Below are 22,507 nucleotides of genomic sequence, written 5' to 3'. Positions count from 1 at the left end.
TACTTAAATTACTCTATGATTTTAATTTCATCTAACACACCATTCATCTACAATGGGCTTCTCTGAAATCCTCTGATGGATCCAAGCAACATAAACTCTCCCCCAATATGTCTTCTGGAAAAGCACCATGGTCTTTCAGGGAAGAACATCTTACCAAGTTCACACCGATCACCACTGTATCCTGGCACGCAGGTGCACACGTAGGAAGTTTCAGTAGGATAACAGGTGCCCCCATTGAGGCACGGGTTCATTTTGCAACGATCAGGTCCTACCAGGTTCAGGAAAGTAAGAAGAGCAATTAGGCTCATCTCTCAGTTTCAACATATTTTAGCATAAAAATGCCGTTTTTTGCTACCATAACATAAGGCTTTACCATAGCACTACACATAAAAATTAAGATTAACTTTACTCTCTGGAGTGTTTCTTGGCATTATAACTAATTATTACAAATTGCGTCTATTCATTTCTGGAATCCAATCAATCATCATTATTTTTAAACAGTATTTTGTATGGTATCTGGCAACTAATTAATATATTCTACTGCAGATTTAGTTGGCATGATAATGGCAATTGATTTTAGTCAAAATGATTACACGTATGTGCACAGTGAATGGAACATGTATTCTTTTAAACGAGGTTAGTTCATGTGAAATGGCTGGATACACAGAACATGCATTCTTTTTAGCATTGGCTTGTTACCATCATTTAAATTATTATTGCCTTTTACCACTTAATGCTCAGAAACTTTTTCTTCGAAAGTGTGCACTGAAGTCTCTTCTGCTACATTAATATGCTTTTTCCAAAAACACGTTCCAATTGTACTCCTTTAAACTATACTTGAAGAAAAGCAACACATGGATTAAACTCTACTGTGTAAAAACAAACCCAAATACAAAAATCTCACCTCAAGTGAAACCCCAAAATTTTATTACAATTTTCTTATTAAAAACACAAAATTGACACTCCTAGGTGATCAATATAAAGGCCAGAGGTACAAATGTATAAGGAGAAAACAGTTTAATACATATTTTCTAAATCCAAGTACTTTTAGACTAACTGAGGCACATCTGTTATTCTGTAATATCACATGGGTAATTATATTTATATTAATAGCTTATATATATTATTTGAACACTTTTCCAGAAGTGCTTGCTTCAATGTTTAAGAATCCAAATGAGAGCTAACCATTTTTTACAAAAGAACTGAAATAAATAGGCTATATAGTTTCAAAAATTTTAAGACCTGAAAGTCTGAAATAATTGCACATGAAGAAAAGAAGATATGCACTTATGAAACATGAGAAACAGGTATGGCTGTAGAAAATAACTGAGCCTTTCCCACCCAGGAAAGTCAAACTCACACTTTCTGAGTGTTAAGCAAATTCTGGACTACTAGAAAGACTTGATAGGGGCACATGTGCACGTGTGGGTTCATGATAATTAGGTTAATTCAGATGCTTGCAACTGTTTCTTCAAAAGTGACCCCAACTGTGCTAAGATTCTCCCTATAGTTCTAAAGATCTCCCTACTTTTGCCTTCTGCTTTTGAAAACACGCTGCTTAGATGACAAGGCTACAGTCAACAACACTTCTACATGCTGCTCTCAGTGCAAAACCAAAATGACACTAAAGTGAAAGTGGTTGGTAAAGTGACGTGCCACAGAAATGTGAAGTACAGCGTTACTCCCACCACAGACACGGGACATCATGATAGAGTGCAGGACACGGGCTTGGCGAGGGAGAGGGCTGTGAACTGAAGGCAGTTTCGATCAGGAGAACAGTTTTGTTTTCACTCATTTCATTCTTCCCTAAGCAGTGTGTAGTCATCTCGGAAAGTTGAAACTGCAGCAAATAGACCAGGGGATCCAATAGGAGCTTTTTTTATTGAATTCACCTAAAGTGACACTTGGTTTTGCAAGGACGCAAGCTCTGATTCTAGGTAAACATTACGAATTGGGCAACTGGTACACATTTCTCATTTGTCAAATCCAACTCTCTCTATAGATACAGTTATTACCAGTGATTTCTCTATCATATTTCCTCTAATCTGAAGTATATTTCAACTAAATTACAAAAGAATAAATATTGGCCAGATTACTAGGTTATCATTTACAGATTCAATCAAGAGTGACAAAAAAAAAAAAAAACACACAAAAATCCATCAGCCACCTTTGATCAGATGTATTCACAAAATACTTCATCATTTATAAAAGTTACACTTTATGACTATTTCACTCTATCTGAAGCACAACAAAACTGAAGCATTGGTAGCACAAAAGATAAGGTTGCAACGCTCAGAAGAATAACTCTTAAGTATAGCCATGCTGTAAAAACATACTCATTAAAATAAAACATATTTTTAATCAGCACAGTCCTAGAAGTACTATTTTTTGGTTTCTTTTTTTCTTTTTCTAGGTAGCAACTAGGTGGTGATAGCTACTTATGGATTCCACTAACATTATTATTCCCACCGTTCTTGGAAAACACCATTAAACTCAACTTTTCAACATTATCAACTAGACTAAAAGGAAAATAAATTCTACAGAGTAAATATTCCAAGATCTCTGCTTTACATGTAATTAAATATTATTCATTTTTATACTATATTAACAGAAAACCACCAAAGACCAGTGGAAAAAACCACCTACTCTGGAGCGAGGCCCATCTGGGTTCAAATACCACTTTACCATGATATGTGTGGCTACAACCCTGGGCCAATTACAGAGCCTCTCTGAACCTCCACCCCCTACCCTTTTAAATGGAGATAATAATGTACGCATTGTGGCCTTTCTGTGAAGCTCAAATGGCATAGTCTATATGAACCAGTATCAAATTCATGCTTCCTGTCTACTCAGCAAAAAACTAGAAATCTCTCAATAGGCAGAGTTTGAATATATACCGAATGAATACTCACTGTGGCTAGGCACTGTGTTAGAAGCATTAGGTAGACTACCTATCTAAAGCAAGGAAATTACACAAAAGTATGAACTTATAACCGATATTGTGTGAACCATGTTAAGTATTTATTAGAGTTACTTACTAGTCTCATTTGTAAAGGCCTGACAGATTTTAATATTGCCATAATAACACCCATTCATTAGAGTTTTGTTTTGTTTTTTTTTTTAATAAGATACTTTTCCTGTTCCTAAAGCTAAGATGTATAACTATGGGACCTAAGACAAAGTCATACGTAAGTTGTGGATAAAGTCAAATTGAATTTTTATACCATTAACAACTTCAGGTTTTCCATGTTGCAATTGAAAAAAAAAAAAAAGAAACAACATGTTTCTTAAACCCAGAAAAATACAAAGTTTATCTTGGAAGCCCCCAGTCTATACTTACTTTCTTTGCATCTCATTAGGAAATCAATACTATGGCCTGTTCTGCTGTATGTGAACAATACAAAGAACCTTCACCCCTTTCACAGTACAACACAATTATATAAATAAATATGTTAGGACCAAGGGACTGTTTCCACGTTTGGAAACAGATTTATCAACATTGTGTCCTTACCTGGTAAATAGACTGCTGTGCCTTCCACTGACTCTTCATTAATGCCAATCAGGAAACTGGTTTCATTAGAAGTTTCCAGAAGGGGAAATGATGGTGTTGCAAGCTCAGTATTTAACTCTGTGGTGCTTAGTGTTGCCTGCTTATTAGAATCAAGCATCCTCGTCGGTACTTGCTGTTTGGGGGCCGCTACTGTGGAATCCTCCCCTCTGATCAAAGCTGCCTGTGTTTCAGGGCTTATTTCCAGAGGAGAAAGGATGGTGGGCCGCTCAGAAGTCTGTGGGCTGGGCTGAGGCACCACACCTGCCTCGACCCCGTGAATCACAGAAGCAGAAGTAGAATGTGGCCGCAGTGTAGCACCTTCTAACTTCGTTTCACTTGCAGCTGTGACAATAGCCTCAGCCTCAGGGGTTTCAATACTGGGAAACACCTTGACTGCTTCCCCAGAAACCTGGACACTGGTTGTGTTGTCAGAATTTTGGAAAATCTCAATTTCTTCTTGAGCAATTAGTTCTGTGGCAGAAGCCTCTGTTGGTTCTAATAGTTTAGGCTTACTTTCATCTTCTGAAGGCTCTGTGTCAGGAGGTAAGGATGGAGGCTCAGTTATGTAAAAGTCTTCTTCACTTGAGGGTTTGAAAGTCGCTTCAATGTTTGCAAGTTCTCCTGAGGATACTGGGGGTGTGCTGGCATCTGTACTTGGCAGAGCACTTGGCTGCAAGTCCTCTGAGTGCTCAGAGTCTCCACTGCCTAAGTGGATGCTGAGTGGAGGAAATGATGGTGTCTGAGAGAGCAGCTCTGAAAAAGCTGAAACTGTGGATGTGTCGATGGAATCCGGCAGACGGGCTCCTTCCATCACATCAGGTGCCTCTGTTAAACTCTGAGCCGTAAGGTAGGTAGTACCAATACTTACGTAGGGGGTAGGATCTGTCAGTGCCTCCTCAGCCCCAGAAGAGAACTCTGGTTGGAAAGAGGGACTTACATATTTCTTTGCTTCATCCTCATTCTGTGTCCTTTCCAAATAGCCCAACGTTGATATGACTTCACTTTGGTCTGCAATAGCTTGGCCATCAGACAAAGTGCTTGATTCAAAGATGTCCTCCAGGGTTTTGGCTTCAGTTTTTGACTCTGGATTAACTGTGGCAGACTTACTAGGAATGGGCAGAGATGTGGCTGTGGGAAGCAAAACGTCTAATTCTGTCTCTGAGCTAAGAATGGGGATCCCAGTCGTGAAGATAAAGTCTGTGTGATCTAATGGATTTCTGTCTTCAGGAGCCTTCGATTCAGGTGTTGCCTGAGTGTAATTAGCCAGCAGAATATCACCAGAAGCCTCAAAGTTTTCCTCAGTTGAAGACAGGTTAACAGCTGCCTCATACTTCTCTTGAACTTGAGTGCTCTCTTCACTACTGTCAGGCGGTCCTGAGGGTACTTCTGGATCCAAGTCCGTCTGCATTCCAAGGATGTCTTCATATATTGGTTTAGTGTGATCAATATCTATGATAGTATTTTTATCTGATGTGAGCTCAGGTATAATTTCAAGGATGGTACTCTCCGTCATTGTCAATATTAAATCCTTGTCCTCTTTGTCCAGATCTATAATAATACTTTCAGTGGCTTTTCTTTTGTCGGGTTTCAGCGTGGAATCCTTGAATCCCCAGAAATGGTCTTGGAAACTATCTGCCGCACCTTCTGTGGCCTTCTCATATGATGCTGTGCTTGCCGGTGTGCCGGTTGCTTCAGGAGAGCCTTCTCTCTGCTCAGGATGAAGCGGCAGCACCATTGAAACTGTCGGGAATCCATTAACAGTAACAGCTTCGACACTTGGAACCTTGGGATGTTTTTCCAGGGATCTATCAGAAACAAATGTGGTGCTTCCTTGCCTAGTTGCCTGAGTCATTCCAGAAGCGTGGACTTCTGCACCAACGGCATCCAATTCCCCAGAACCTTCTCCAGAATGTTCATAAAACAGGTCAGATGGTTTCGGTGTTGATGTAACAAATCCTTTGGCCATTTCAAGATCATATGTTCTAGCCAGAAAATCAGTGGCAGGGGTTGCTGTTTCTTTAGTTTCTGCTGTCACAGAATTCTCGCTAGAGACTTGATCAGTCAGAGGCTGTGGTCTACTGGTCTGGATTTCTTCTGCCCTACGGTGCGTCTGATTTTGAGGCTGTCCGGGGCCTGTGGAAAAAGTGAGAGGTGCCGTGAAGGGCCCTTCTGTTCTGGCGTCACTTAAAATTTCTGGTAGTGTTGTGCTGGATGCTGTCTCACCATCTTCAAAAATGCTGTCTGTTTTGGAAATGAGTGGTCTCATTTCATTTGCTACATTTTCCATTCCCTCATAGTCTCCACTTGTATCATTTAAGATGCTGGCTTCTAAACTTTGTACTTGAGAAGTCAGGGGATATAATGTGCTAAGGACTTGTTCTATTTCAGTAAAATTCACTGATCCTAGAGTAGGCAAAACTTCTTCCCCAGATCCCAGTCCAGAGAATATAAGATCTGTATCTGACTCTTTAATTATCGGGCTCGTAACTTTGGGAAAGGGTTTTATACTCTCTTCCTCTTTGATGGTTGAACCTGCAATTACACTTTCAGCTGGTACTGATTCAGTCACTGAGGCAGTAGCTAAGAAAAAATGGGATTTTTCAGTAACTTCAGGGAGAGTAGTGTACAATACCAAGCCCTTTGAATCTAGAGTTGGAGTGGACACGTCAGCTAAGGAAATGACTTCCTCCTCCATTCTCTCATCAGTACTGTAAGTTTTCTTTGTCGTTAGTGTGAAATAACCTGTGGTTTGGAGTCCAGGTTCAGGAAATGTCTGTGAATCAAAAGTTGTTTGTTCTGGTGCAACAGAGCTTTGAAGGGGTTCAAAAGATTCTTGCTCTTGAGTCTTTTCCTCTGATACTATTTCACTTCCATTTCCTTGCCTTACAGGGTTGACTTCTTGTCTAGGCCATAATTCGTCTGGCTCCACAGTTGGGGGAAAGTCCATTGAAACTGTGTGATTCTCCTTCACCTCCCCCTCTTCGGTTGAAGCTTTAGTACTCTCAGCTTCTGCTGTTGGCAAAATGGTGGATCTTTGATCAGTTTCATTGATAGCACCTTCTTCTCCCAATCGTTGGTCAATAAATGGGGAATCTGTTCCAGAGGCTTTTCCCGCGGCACTGGGAAACACTTGGTCAACAGAGCTGCTTACTGAGAGCAAGGGCTCACCTGAGCCCTCAGCAGAGGCTGTGAATTCTTCCCAAGGGAAGGCTGAGGTGCTGACCAAGGTGCTGCCAGGTTCTTCCGAGTCAGCAGTGTGGTTACTGAGGTCCGAGGTAGGTGTTACAGATGGTAACATCTGGGTATCCTTAAATGCTGCATCCCCTGAGCCTTCCATCATCACTATTTCTTCTTTTGTTATGGGATAAGATACTGTCGAGTATTCTCTGAAGTCACCACTGAAATCTTCCTCCAAAGGAAAATCTGTAGAAAAGCCCTTTATTTCTGCCCTGTGAGTTGGCTCTCCTGAGATCTCTGAAACCAAGTTTTCCTTAGATGTTTGGCTTATAGTTTCAGCAACCTCCCTGTCCACTGCAGTACTTAAGACTTGTTCGGTTGGCTCAAAAGGGAATACAGTTTCCACATTTGGAGACCAAGTGCCAGCTGCCTCCTCTTCAGCTAGAATTTCAGGCTCTATATTTAATGAAAGTGAAGAAACAGTGGTGGTTTCTGGGTCAACAGCAGCTTCTCCGGAGCCTTGCTCCATAAAGAGAGAGACGGGGCTCCCTGGGACAGTAGGTGACACTTCCAGAACCCCAGGTTGACTGCTAAGGCTGGGATCTGTGGTCTGTGCTGCCAGATTGTCTAAAACTTCTGTTTCTTTAAAGACAACAGTAGAACTTGTCGTTTCCCTTTCAGACTGTGTGGGTGTCATCTGGGACGTGAAACTCTTCCTAGTAGCAGCTGCTGAATCATCAGGTGGAGTTTCACTTGAGCTTTCTAACTCAGAGGGTGAAACAAACTGATCTAATCGCTGTGTAGGGGAATGTACCTCAACTGTAGAAGCTGTACCTGTAGTTCCCTTCTCCTCCTCTTTCCTTGTTGTTTCCTCCAGAGGTGGACTGAAAACCCACTCATAAGTGTCTGTCTCCCTTACAAATTTGGTAGGCACTACTGCAGAAACCTGTTCAGAAATTGAATATACAGTGGTTGTAGGAACATCCACAAGGCTCTCCGTGATCATGATCTTGCTGGTGTCTGAAGTAACGCGGGGGTCTGTAGTATTTCTCTGTGATAAATCAGTTATCATGGCAAATATTTTATCTTTGTCTTCTTCTGCTTCCCCAGAGCCTTCCGGAATTGGAATTGAAGGACTTCCCGAGAACTCGACAGTGTGTCTAGGGGTTATTTCCACCCAGCTTTCTACTGTGGACAACGGCTCATCAGACTGTGGAGTGCCTGTTAAGATAAATGATGCATCCTCTGAGACAGGTGCTGATACAGAACTTGCAACCATACTTGGAGTATGTGTGGTAGAACTTTTTTCTGCCTCTTCACCAAACGTTCCTTCGGTAGCCCCTGAAAAGATGATTTTTTGAGATTCCTGGTCAATGGCAGCATCTCCTGAAGACTCTTCAGGAAACAGAGGTACCGATTCAGCATGTTCATGCACCAGATGATCAAGTTCAGGATTTTTCTCTGTGATTGAGTCTGGCCCCTCAGTGGCTTCTCCCTCATGGATTGAGGCTGTGGGGAAAATATCAGGCTCGCCACTTGAGAAAGGCTCTGCTGTTTCAGGGTAAATCTCGGGTCTCCACGTAATTTCAAGGGACTCCGTTGTTTCTTTAGATTCATTAGGTTGCATGGCAGTGGGCAGTCCAGCATGGGTGATTATAAACTGATGGCTATCACTTTCACTGCTGTCTGAAAAATTTTGAGAAGGTGCAACACTTTCGAACTGGCCACGCCTAGCTTCTGCTGCTTCTGGGTCCTTGGGAACAGTGGTAACTACATGCTTCCCATTTATGTACTGCACGGATGGGGTGGTCGTGACATCAGTGGCATTGGCACACTCCTCATCTTCTTCATCCTCTTCACTGTGCAACATACCAAGTAACTCAGGTAAAATTTCAGCAATTAGATCGTGCTCTGGATCTGTTTCTTCACTACAAGGCTCATCTTCTTTAGATTCTGAATCTATTGGATGACCACTTACACTGAAATCACTCATTCGACCTGAAAAAAACAAAGAGTTTTCACAATACTTAAATAGAAGATTTGGCAGTGTACGATAGAAGAAATCGATAGCAAGGCTGGCTGATCACACTCTCACACAAAAAGAAGGATTCAAATCTGTTCACAGTAAGAGCAATCACCCTTCTACACATGGTTCTCAGTCTTCGCATTTGCTGTTTGATATTAACAACGGGAAAGATAAATCCAATTGTAGCAACAGGTCACAAAAGCTCTTCAACATGTTTAACAAAACCACATCCTTAAAACGAAACAAGGCACCAGGTACACACAGTGTAATCATGAAATGGAAGAATTCATCTCTGTGCAAACTGGAAAAAAAAAATTTCAAGTTAAGATCCCTTCACGAGATCATACAGAAAAAAGTAACTGTTGTCCTTCATGTTGGTGAATGCAAAGATACCCTCTATTGAATAGGGAAGTGAGAAGCAATTTCTTCTGGCCTCCTGTCATAATTTACTCTAGAGAAGACTGTTTTTAGAAAAGTAAAAGAGAGGTTTCTTTACAGCCCTTTCACAGTGTGATGACAATCCTGTCCCACGCAACAGTAAGACAAGACTTAGCTGTGTAATAAACTGCAGCCACATTCCATGCACAAGGGCAGGAAGCCCTGGGGAGGAGGGGCTGGGGGTCTCCTTGCAGGGCTGTCTCACAGAAAGCACCAGGAAAGAAGAGCCCTCCACACCTTTCCAGCTTTATCTGTAATGAGAGGTGATCTGGCCTGGGGCAATTGTCATTCTTTTCATTAACCTTTTCTCCAAAAGAAGTTCAGGAGTCACTTCTAAACATTAGAACTAGCATACCTGAAATAACACCTATCCTCGGAACATTTCCTAGACTGTAGATTGCCACAGGGTATCAACCACTAAGCCCATCTGTCTTTTCTCTCTCCAAAAATCCACCAGCAAAGCTCCTCATCCAAACACCAGGAGGGGGACATTCCGCACCCTCATTTGCATCGGAGTGGAATTCAGTGGTCCTTGGAGAGGGTTTCAGAATCACGGCAGCACGGACAGGTACCTGTGGGTGTTCTGACCCCAGGAAAGACACAGAGAAGCTCGTAGGGTTGCCAGGGGTCTCGCCCTCTGGTCCCGGGAACACTGTTGCAGATACAGCTTTCAGCCTAGCCCTGATCCATGCCACACATGCTTAGGTTGAACCTGAGAACTTACAGGAGGAATAATAATTACAACGACGGAATCACTCCTACCCTCTATTGGTAGGGAAATGGCTTCTGTTGTCAGAAGCCACTCCCCGTCACCCAACATCTAACATTTCCCGATGGCAAAAAAGAAAAACACTCTATTGAGACGGTAGCAATATTGTCTGTATTCTTTGCATGCGTGTGTGTTTCAGTCATGTCTGACTCTTTGCCATTGTATTCTCTGTGTCAGCATAAATACAGAAGTATATGAACATCCAATAAAAACTCTACAGCGCTCCTTCTGTTTTTAACTATGGTTTGCTAATTAAAAAAAGAGAGACCGCAAAACGTTTATGTAAGTAGAAGATATATTGTATTTACATTAATCCCTTTCACTCTAATAAAAACAAAAAAGAAAACTTTTTTCTCTGTATCCCATCTTCACTATATTGCCACCATAAAATATCAGTACTATTTGTGTCAGAGTAGGTCACTCTTCCCTACTACATGTGCATCCTATTTAACTTTCACACACTACAAATCACTCCTTATATCTCCACTGAATACATTCGGTGCCTCAATCATGTAAACAAAGTGGGATAGGTATTCAAATGAACAAAAAATACTGCTACCCTAAACAGAAATGTGATCAATACATAACTCTGGCATATTACAAAAATATAAAACCCCACCTAGAGGGGTGGGATGGGGTGGGAGGTTGAAGGGAGGTTCAAGAGGGAGGGGACATATGTATTAGCTATGGCTGATTCATGTTGATGTAGGGCAGAAATCAATACAATACTGTAAACCAATTATCCTCCAGTTAAAAAAAAAAAACAACTAAAAAATAAATAAAACAGATGGCCAACAGGGACCTACTGTATAGCACAGGGTACTGTGCTCAATATTCTGTAATAATCTAAATGGGGAAAGAATTGAAAGAGAATTTACATATGTATATATAGAGCTGCATAACTTTGTTGTATACCTGAAACTAACACAACATTGTAAATTAACTATAAACCAATATAAAATAAAAATTTTAAAAATTAAAAATATGTACTAATATAGATGATTTCTGCCACAGAAGTTACAGCTATTCCTAATTGCCAAACTCACAGAAGTAACTAAATGCCTTACCTTTGTTTTCAAAAAAGGGTAAGTTCATTTAATATTAGATCATAGAAGTTATTACTCTGATCTTATACTGTCTCATGGTGTATGTTTTAAAAGAAAACATCTTCAGATGACAAATACCTTTTAATATAGCTTGTGTTGAAGGCTACCTCTCACTAAGGAAAAAAGAATGTGAGAGAATATATATGCATATTCTTATATAGGTATATGAGAGAATGCATCTTTAAATGCCTTCTGTACAAATGAATCTTTTGAAATATCACATATATAACCTTATCTAATCACTAAATCAAGCAGCCTCATTGTTAATACTATTTGAATACAGTTGAGTGAAAGCGTGTTAGTCGCTCAGTCGTGTCCGACTCTGCAACCCTGTGAACTACAGCCCACAAGGCTCCTCTGTCCATGGAGTTCTTCTCAAGGTAAGAATACTGGAGTGGGTTGCCATTTCCTTCTCCAGGGGACCTTCCCGACCCAGGCATTGAACCCAGATCTCCTGTGCTACAGGCAGATTCTTTACCATTTGAGCTACCATGAAGCTACACTCAGTTAAACGATTCTGTGAAACTTTGTAGAATTTAACAGGAACTTCAAAAATATGCCAATTTTAAATTGCTTATAGTGCCCGGAGAATCCCAGGGACAGGGGAGCCTGGTGGGCTGCCGTCTGTGGGGTCGCACAGAGTCAGACACGACTGAAGCGACTTAGCAGCAGCAGCATAGTGTCATTTAGCATATCACCCTTTTCATTAGGTTTCATTAGGTATAAATATCATGAGAACTCATTATGAAAAATGACCACACATACAGTCTAAATTTCCACAACACCTTGCACTTAAATACAGAAAGAATTTCAATAAGAAGCATAGGTGTGTGTCAAGCATATATAAAAAAATCCCCATCACATTTTGTACCTCTGTATAAGCAGTGGAGATTAAACTAACTACTCAGCCAAGCTTCTCCAGCCAAACACAAGGATACATAAGGAAATAACTGCTTGATAGTCTTTATTTATAAACTCCTAGGCTGGGAATAGGGTAAAAATATTCAATGTTATTATAGATTTCTATGAATTTCTAAATAAATTCCTTACTTTTTAGAAAAACAAAATGGATATAAACATATCCCATGAACTTCTTAGTGAATAATTATAGATAGAGGTTCATTAGGTATGATGTTGGTAGCTCTAAAAACAAGTGGGGTGGAAAAAAGCAGAAAGAAGACACAGAGGCCTGTCAGTGTGTCAAATGTCAACATGTCAAAGGAACTGACACTCTGACGCTCACTTACATGTTTTACAAAGGAAAAGAATAATTTAAAATAAAATGTTTTCCTAGTAAAGAAAACAAAGAACTCATTGTAAATCAACAATTTTTATAATAATTTCATTGACTATCAACTCATTAAGTCTATTTAATTCAATTAATTAAATTCCCTGACATTCATTTTATGTTCTCTAATTGCAGTTCAATGAACAGAGTATAATATTCTTTTAGCCCATTTTCCACTTGGATAAGGAACCCTGACATTTCTTATTGCTCATAAATCTGAGGACTCCCTTAGCATTTTAGACCAGCGTGTTAGAATATTTCACCAAAAGACTCAACTGTTAGATGCAATTTATTCCATTTTCTAACCTAAATAAATACCACAATACTTCAATCACAGCCATAAACTTCACAACACAGCTCAGCATCGTACTGGTTTTTGCATGCAAAATTAAATTAACTCCCACAACCATGCATGGCACCCAAAAATGCAATCTCCCCAAGATCAATTGATTGCACAAAATTTACTAAATACTTATTCTCTATGAGACTATATGGCAGACTCATATTTACCAACTTTACAGAAACCTATGGCCTCCAAGGGTGTCTTCCAAATCTTTCTCTTTCTCTCTGAAACAAGTCCTCATGCCAATAGGTTAGAGAAATGACCTTCCTATAACTCTTTTTGCAAAGGACACTTTGTGATTGTATGTAATGCAGATGTACCAATCATTACATTTAAATTAGAATTCCTTTATCTACCTGCCTTCCAAGTACCTGATCTGCCTTGCCTCAGAATGGCAGAAAATACAGAAATACTTAAGCAATTTCATCTTATACTTCTCATTGTTCTTTGAAGTTGGACTGACCAAATAACTATCAGTGCATCATAATAAACAGTGATTGAGAAGATATATTTCAAAAGGTGCTCATTAAATATGAGCACTGTAAAAATGCTCCACTTAACAAGAATTCTTAAACAAAGATATGAAATGTGACATAAAATTATTTGGTTTTCTTTTCTGAAAGGAATCTTCTCACAATTAACTTATCAGTGAAAAGTGAAAGTGAGGTCGCTCAGTTGTGTCCGACTCTTTGCTACCCCATGGATTATAGCCCACCAGGCTCCTCCATCCATGGGATTTTCAGGCAAGAATACTGGGTGGGTTGCCATTTCATTCTTCAGAGGGTCTTCCTGACCCAGGGATTGAACCCAGGTCTCCCTCATTGTAGCCAGACGCTTTACCATCTGAGCCACCAGGGAAGTCTTAATAACTTATCAGTATTTATTATTAAAATAAGTTGTGTTCCAAATGGTTTCTTCTGATTTCTTAATATTGGTTCAAGGGTGAGGAAAATATTCATTGCCCAGGGCTTTGAAGACAAGTTTTTTGGCCAAGAGATTCTCTACAGATGAATCGACATTTTATTCTTAGCATGGCAAACTTGTTTTCATACTTTAAAAATGTCATGAAGGGCTTCCCTGGTGGCTCAGTGGTAAAGACTCCACCTGCCAAAGCCAGAGACATGGGTTCAATCCCTGATCCAGGAAGATGCCATGTGCTGAGGAGCAACTAAGCCTGCGCACCACAATTATTGAGCCTGTGTTCTAGAGCCTGGGAGCCACAACTATGGAGCCCACGAGCCGCAAGTACTGAAGCCTGTGAGCCCTAGAGTCATGCTCTGCCTCAAGAGGACCACTGCAATGAGATGCCCACGTACAGCAGCTGGAGAGTAGTCCCCAGCTCACCACAACTAGAGAAAAAGCCTGAGCAGCAACAGACCCAGCAGAGCCAAAAATAAATAAATAATTTTTGTAAAAAGTCACAAAATCGACTTAGGATAGACAGGTGAATTCACTCCTGCCACTGCCACCTCCATCTCACCCATATTCCAATTTGCTCCTCTCTATTTAGTTTCTAAAGTTACTTCTTCATCCCCCTTTCTTGCCACCACCCTCACCCACCATGCATATTATGAGAGAGTTGCAAGAGCTATTATTGCAAACCAGAAAAGTTTCTTTGTAGGGTGTGTGACCGGTGGGGGGTGTGGAGGGGAGTAGGGAACACCTGTGTTTCTGTGAAAGCAAGTATTTCATCATGAAATTGTGATCTGCTCTATTTTGTACTAACAGTGCAACCTCATGGAATAATTAATGACCCCAGCTCTGAGGTGAACAAATTCTTACAAAAGACGACTCTATTTTAGAATTTTATTCTAGGGTGATATAACTTTTATTTGGACTGCAAGAGTCAAACCACAGAACTCTACACAGCGTATGTATAATCTTTTCTCTGTTTCTATGAATGTATTTTAACAGCTTGAATATACCACGCTAATAGATTTTTTTTAATGGCATTTCACACAAAGCTTTATTGCTAGCTGACCTCAAATTACTCATCAAGTATATTTAAGTACTTAATGGCAAAATTTTGTAGACATAGCACAAGTCTTACAATCACACTGTTAGCAGACACAAAACATAGTTGCTAAGATGCAGAGGCAGCTGGCTAGAGTCCATGTTTTCTATAGGGAATTCTACAATTTAAGAGCTTTTAATCAAATATAAGTATATACCAATCCACTCAGTGGAGAGATACTAGGATCACATTTCTCTATTAAAATAGATTTCAATGTGTGGGAAAAAAAAGATTTTGGTTCCTTATTTAAAAAATACAATAGACAGCCATACTGAAGTACTTGAGAAACACTTTTGGAATTTAAATAGAGAAAACTTGAAGTTGTCTAAGATATTTAAGTTTTCTGACACATACCTATGAATCTAATATATCCAGACATAAGCAAATGCTTCAATTTCATTCACCATTGAAATATTCTTAACTAAAATAAAATGCTAGCTGCCACCTTGTAAAACAATGAAGACTACCTAATGTGCTTTTCCACTAGGTTGTCTCAGACATTCCAAATTTCCCAACATTTTCAAAATTTGAGACACTAAAAATGGTGCCAACTCAGGATGTTGAAAAAATAAATGACATTAGTGATCAAGATATAAATATCTTCCCCAAATCTTGTCACTTGTTTTCATATGCTTAAATTACTTTAATAATTGAAAATCACGTGATATTTAGATCAACGCGCAATCCCTCCAGAGGTAAGAGATTAAACTAGAGGCCAGGAGATCAAGATTGGATTCTGTGACCCGTGTCTCCCTGTTAGCTCTGCTAGCCGAGGTTCATTTGGTGTACCACCCATGCATGCTATCGGACACTGACAGCTCCTGCTTGCTGAGAAAGGAGCTCAATATTTCTCAATTCATGAATTTTACACCCAGAAAGCGTAATAAACAATATAAGCGTTTCTGATGGCCTCACTTTTGAGGCAGACATGTTATGGGGATGATAAATGGGAATCATCTCTTTTCCCAGCTTCAAATAATCCTCTAATAATGCTGTTCTTTCAAGTGGAAAGAATGTGTTTAGATACAGTCATCTGCTCTAAGTGAGCTTAAGGAGTTACCACTGAGTGTGGGCTTTTCTTGCTTATAGAAGAGGCCCAAGGGACTCCCTAACTTCCAATTTTTAAAGGGTAAGGGTTTTCCTGGAGAGCTTAATCAAGTAATTTTGGGCCCTTCAAGCATTTTTGAACAGTAAGATAAAGAGCTGCATGAAAAAGAAGGCAGGTTATTTCAGTTTGTAAATGTTTCCTTGAAAGCAGAGCAAATGACAAAAACCAATTATTGGGCAGTACTTACTTTTCTTATCTTTTTCATGTTAGTTCCCCATGATTGTCAAAACTTTTCATAGATGAATAGATGACAGATAATGACTAGATGCCCAACACCAGAAAAATACTTTGGTCAAGATCAAGGATTCAAATTTAGGTAAAACACTTTGACATAAGTAAAACGAATGCCCCTCATATATGTGTGTGTGTGTGTGTGTGTATCTCAATACTTCCTTGTAAGCTCTCCAATTACAGCTACTAAACTGAACTTTACCAAACATCAGTTTGTTTTCATTACAACACTCCCTTCTTCAAAAGTTACCTCTTCCAACTGACCTCTTCAATAGCATGTTCAAACAGCTCCATGGCTGTCCTCACATTTATCCTCATCCTCTCATTCTCTGCATCTCTGAGTTGGATGCAGAGAAATCTATGCCCCCATCTCAATATCCTCCTCATTCCCAACTCACACTTCTATTCAACAAGAATCCTCCTGCCCCAAACTTGGAATGCTTCATAAACCCTCCTTGGAGCTTCACTCCTGTATTTATGAATGATCCAGCTGAAGTCTCCATTCCTCCAGTCTGTCTTCACTAAAACTCCTCAGCCGGAACTGGTTGTGTCTTTCATTTGTATGCCATAGGACTTATGTCATATTGTTTCTTATTTATAAATTCCCTAGTGGGTATTATATACTTGTCTCACCTTCCTTACTAACTTCTATGTTCCGTAAAGTGAAAGGATCTTTTAAACATGTAAAGCTTTCCTTATTCTAGCCACTTAGCTTCTCTTTGGGAATTTAGTTGAAAGAATGTCTACATAGTTATTTATCATCAAGAATGGAAACATTTACATTTACTACTTTGACCCTTTCTTTTAAATATCTGCATTTTTTCTGGTCCTGAAGAAACTGTTTTTTGGCTGCAATAATAGCTCAAATTCTGAGACACAACTAAAAGAAACACAGATAATGCAAATATTAAAGACTTCTATGGCTATGAAAATCAGATAATCTAAGTGGGCAGGCATAGTCTCAATATTATTTTTTATCATTCTTTTCCTTTCCAAATATAGAATCCATATAGGTTTATCTCAGGGCAATACTCACTATTTTTCTCAAGTGGAAATATATAATGAACATATTTACTTTGTCAGTATAGTCAAAAGAATCCTTAAGCCATGAGCATATGTATTTCCTTTTAATTTCCATGCTGATAGAGAGAAAGTAATACGGGTATGGCAGTGTGAGGTATGCAGGTCTGTATAATTCAAGATACATTCTCCACCCCTCACGATCACTTTTGATCCAATTACAATTACTCTGAAATGTTAAAAAACACAGGTTTCCATTATAGTTAATTCTATTTTCTTCCTTCCTTACAGATGTCAAGGTTCATTTAACATGTGTGAGAAAAGCTACACTTCCCAAAATGTGATAAAGGCCAGCATTTCATTTAGGGGAGACTGAATTAAACATTTTTTCCCCCTTAAAACTGGTAAAATACAACTTAAACTTGCAGGGGTTTAAAGCAACCCCTTCCCCAATATGTCTATATTTCAAGGTCAGAAAGCCTTTACTTTACTGTAGGGTTCAACATTCTCCAGGAATAAAGACTGCATGCATTAAAAAAATACAGACGTCTAATACTAAAAAAAGAAGGCAAATTTAAGAAAAGAAACAAAAAATATGAAGGCCTGGGTCCCACCACTAGAAATTCAGATTCAAGTTGTCTAGTGGGGGTTGGGAGAGTGGATATTTTTATATGGAGGCTCCCTGGTGATTCTGATATAAAGCCGAGGTTGAGAAGCAACATGAGCAGAATTTGTGCACTGGGGGATTTCCTGGGGCTCCTTCAAACCCCTGCACAGAATGGCATCACTGTCGGTCAGCTGCTGATACCTGGTTGGTGCTGTTCTGTGGCCTTCTGGGCAACATGGATGGTTGCTCAGCAAGAGGATGAATGCCCAGAGTTTCCTGTGAGGCTGATTCTGAGACTTTGTCTGAAATAGTAACTTACTTCATTGTTGCTGCTGTTGTTCAGTCTCTCAGCTGTGTCCAACTCTGCGACCCCAAGGACTGTAGCAAGCCAGGCTTCCTTGTCTTTCACTATCTTTTGGAGTTTGCTCAAACTCACGCCCATATTACCTCTATTTTTCTTTTTTATTAAAGCAAGCAACTGGCTTTTATTGTATACTTTTCTTGCTTATTGATTATTTCAAGTTGCCTTCCCAACTAAGCTATGGATGACATTATTTTCCTTTCCCTAGCCCTGGTGGCTCAGACGGTAAAGTGTCTGCCTGCAATGCAGGAGACCCAGGTTTGATACCTGGCTCAGGAAGATCCCCTGGAGAAGGAAATGGCAACCCACTCCAGGACTCTTGCCTGGAAAATTCCATGGACGGAGGAGCCTGGTGGGCTACAGTCCATGGGGTCTCAAAGAGTCGGACATGACTGAGTGACTTCAATTCACTTCAGCCACAGAGTAGCTTGCCTGAATGCCTTTATTTCAACAAGCCTTTAAAATACTTCCTGGGAGTGAATGTGAAGAGATGGGCAGAGAATGTTTTATCTTCAGAGAGTGAAATGGCTCCCTTAGAAAGCAGAGCAAGGTAAGATCACAACGTAATAAAAGATGGTAACTATAGTATATTCCGCTGTACTCTACAGAAGCATATGTTGGTGTGTTTTCTTCTCCCTTTCTCAACTTAGAGAAACCCAAACCTACTCCGAACAGCACATGGCCAAAGAAACTAACTCACCCTGTGAGATGCCAGGAATACTGTGGTGTAAGATGAAAAGATGAAGTCATTGGAAGCCAGACAAGGTAGTGTATGCCGATCCTAGAGGCAAGCAGGTCTAAGTACCATACTGAGACATAATATGTCAAGCTTTCATAGACACAGATGTTGAAGTACAACTAAACTTTCCCTCTCACTCAAGGGATTCTTTCTTTCCAGTTTCAAATCTCCTACTTTAACTTATCTATGGAAAAAAAATTTTGATACATTATCACAATAATTCTAGCAAGTATTTAGAAGGTTTGCCGTAATTTAGTCTCCTCCTCCAAATCAAACCACTCCTTTTGAGAATAATTATAGCTTTCATGCCATCGGATCAGGGTTTCCTTCTTGATTTACACTCAAAAGGTCTGAATATTGGCATATCCCTCTAAGGAACACAGTTTCTCATGCAATAGGTGCTGAATTGTCCACACAATACCCTAGGTTGAAACAATATTTTACAATTTCCATTGCCTCAATTGTGTTGTAAAAAATCAGAGTACTTCCATGCAAATGAAAAAAAAATACACAACAGTTTTCACTAAAAATTGTTCCCCTGTCCCCTCAACCAGAGCCCCATTCTTGGAATCTTCCTATTAATAAAGTCACTTATTAACCAGCTTTTTAAAAAAAATATATATGTGACAAACTGGCCTCAGTGAGATTCAATGTAATAAATTTTGCAAATAAATTTTAAAACTGACAAAAACAGATAATGCATTTAAATTATTTTTTCATTTTACCTCATTAAAATGAAACCTTTATAAAGCATTTCTTTTTCTGTTTCTTTTATCCCTTTGCTCCTCTCACCACACGTCTCTCCCCTTAGCTACACCCCTCCCCTCCAAAAGTTCTGAACACTGTCTGGGCCCGTGAATACATTTTTTATTCACTGCACAAATGAATGATCTAAGAGCTATTAAGAAAGAAGAATGTAATCCCTGTGTAGAGAACTAGGGGGTTTCCTTGACAACAACAAAAAGACAGCAGGGAATGCCCATGTTTTCTATGAATATGCAAGAAGAGGCCTGGCCCAGCACCTGGAAAAATTTATAAAGAATTTGTGAAAAGATCTTTTCTTTGAAAAAAATTAAATTTGCAATCATCAAAAATCACAAGTCCAATTTTCACACATGAAAAAGAGCAGAAAGCTAATGAGTTCTACATGTTGATAGTATAGAATCAATACTATAACTATATTTAAAATTTAAATAAGGGCTGCAGCTGCTTCTGATTTGCACCCAAAATGGCATCACCCTAGACAAACACAATCCATAGATGATTAAAATTTTAACAAGCTCTTGCAGTCAGACAGATACTAGAGTATAATTATATTTGTCTCACTGTAGTATAAATCATCTCAAATTTTAAGGAAATTGCATTTTTAACATACTTAATACAAAACAATCTACATTTTCTGACATTTAGACGTTCACAACGAAACAACTGCCGTAGCTGAGAGGGGATTCATTTCTACTACGTCATTGCCATGTGCAAAGCACTATGCTGGGTGCTTTCTAGTCACTTAGGAGGTATTAAACGTGCGATGTGCCTGCCACCGTGTCGTGCAAGCCCAGGAAGAGATCCCCTTCTCTTTTAAGTAATCTCGTGAGTTTGTAGTATTAGCACATGAGAGAAGACAATGGCACCCTACTCCAGTACTCTTGCCTGGAAAATCCCATGGATGGGGGAGCCTGGTGGGCTGCCGTCTATGGGATCGCACAGAGTCGGACATGACTTAGCAGCAGCAGCAGCAGCATTAGCACATATGTTTACTATTATAACAACTGAGGCCTGTGGCGATCAAGCAATTTACCCAAGATCAAATAGGTGGCAGATAACAATGTTGACCATGAACCCAAGTCTGTTTCCAAAGGCTCTTTCCACTCCATCGAACTGTATCCCATGGATCAAATCAACTACCTATCCGTGGACTTTCAGAATATCACAGAGTATGCTTCAGAAATCCAGTTCTAGTATAGTATGTAGTGAATGGCAATTATTTGACTATTTGTTGGATACATGTATATTAATATATTTGGATACATACATACATGTATGGCTAAGTTGGTAAAGAATCCACCTGCAATGCAGGAGCTCCCGATTTGATTCTTAGGTCGGGAAGATCTGCTGGAGAAGGGATAGACTACCCGCTCCAGTATTCTTGGGATTCCCTTGTGGCTCAGCTGGTAAAGAATCTGCCTGCAATGTAGTGAGATCTGGGTTGGATCCCTGGGTTGGGAAGATCCCTATATGTGTGTGTGTATATATGTGTGTGTATATATATATACTCACACAGTGATCTTTTGTTATATAATCCCTGTGATTTGGAAAAAAAAGAGAGTATGTATCAGAATTTAGGAACTATTCTTTCTATACAATAATCACTACTACATCCATTTTACTGGCAAAAAATTCTGACAGAAAATTTAAGAAATTCCTGGGTCCACATGGCCAAGAATCAAAGGAAAGACTGATTGTAGTTTCCCTAACTTATATCACCTGCTTCTGTAATATTGCTAGTTCAAACTGCATTTGAATTAAGATATTATAGAAGTTTAGATCATCTTTTAGGTATACAGCCCACTCTAAAAAGTAGTTTTATGTCATTTAATTTTACAAATGTGTAATTCTGAACCGTGATACATCATGGGACGTGTTTTGAAAAGCTAAATGTACTTAACTTACAGATGATGCTATCTTTATCAAAATATATCAATCACTGAAAAATAGGAAAATGTGAGAGAACACTCCTTCCTGAGGAAGTTGCCTGAAGTTTCCATGATTTGTATAGGCTTCTAGGTGAATCTTAAGAAGGCATTCATCTTCTGAATCAGGGGAGCCACTCTGCCATTCAAGCCCTGTCTAGGAAAATGCCTGACAGTACTTGGGGCTCCTTGGCCCACTGGTGAGTCTCTGTTGTGAAGCAATAGGTTAATAATGAGTTTTCAGCCATTTGTCTTTGATCGTACCCTTCCAACAAGAACCAGCTTATATTTCATCCTTCTCATGAAATATTTTCTGAATCCCCTGCCTTCATTGATTTATTCTTTGTTGATATAATCTGCCATTTAGTCAGTATTTCACACCTAGTGTGTAATTATGCATTTCTGTACTGTTAATTACATTTGACTATGTTAATATAGGCTCCTCAAAAGCATTTAAAGGCTTTGGGAGCAGGGCCTATGGTTTACAGTTATTTTGTGTCCCTTTTGATTCTGTTAAAGAACAAAGCATGTTGTAGCTTTACCTGAGGATAACCCTTGACTGACTACTCTGCTAGAAGACAGTGTGAGCCTTTCTCTCAAGGTCACTGCTAATAACAAGTGGCATTTGTCTTTGGCTGACGCCCCACCTCAATAGCAGCTTCGACACTGGCAACTTGTAGTTGCAAGTGCCATTTTCAGAAAGAATAAGCTTCTTTATGTTAAGAAGAAGACAGCAAAGTTCCTTTTACCCAACTACAGGACATCTCTTTTATTAGTAAGCCTCAACCTGTGAGAAGCATGATTTTAATGTCTTCAAGATTTTCTTGAGATTAGTGGGTTAATAAATATTTATACAGCATTTAAAAGTTTGAGATTCTCTGTGTTTTGTATGTGTGTCTTATGTGACTGTATGTGTTATACATACAAAACATTTCACTTAGAAGGACTTGGTAAAAAAGGTAAGCTTTGATCTGTACTGTAGTGTTAAGCTCATTAATCATTTAAAAATATTAAGGCCAATTCTTTTTTTCCTACTATAG

General features: G+C 39.4%; 1 protein-coding gene across 4 annotated transcripts in view; it reads right to left on the bottom strand.

The window, feature by feature from the left end:
• The window catches only part of VCAN (versican), a 120,015-nt gene that overhangs the window by 41,068 nt on the left and 56,440 nt on the right, over positions 1-22,507 (bottom strand). For 2 of the 4 annotated variants that reach the window (XM_005209719.5, NM_181035.2), the window contains 2 exon segments: positions 3,512-8,725; positions 155-268 (listed from right to left, as the gene is read on the bottom strand). In XM_005209719.5, coding sequence (XP_005209776.2) covers positions 155-268; positions 3,512-8,725 — 5,328 coding nt within the window. 4 annotated transcript variants of the gene reach the window in all.

This window comes from Bos taurus, chromosome 7 (genome assembly GCF_002263795.3).
Source record: "Bos taurus isolate L1 Dominette 01449 registration number 42190680 breed Hereford chromosome 7, ARS-UCD2.0, whole genome shotgun sequence".
Lineage (NCBI taxonomy): Eukaryota > Metazoa > Chordata > Mammalia > Artiodactyla > Bovidae > Bos > Bos taurus.
Note: the sequence above shows the minus strand (reverse complement) of the source record. Positions and strands in the feature narration are given on the sequence as shown.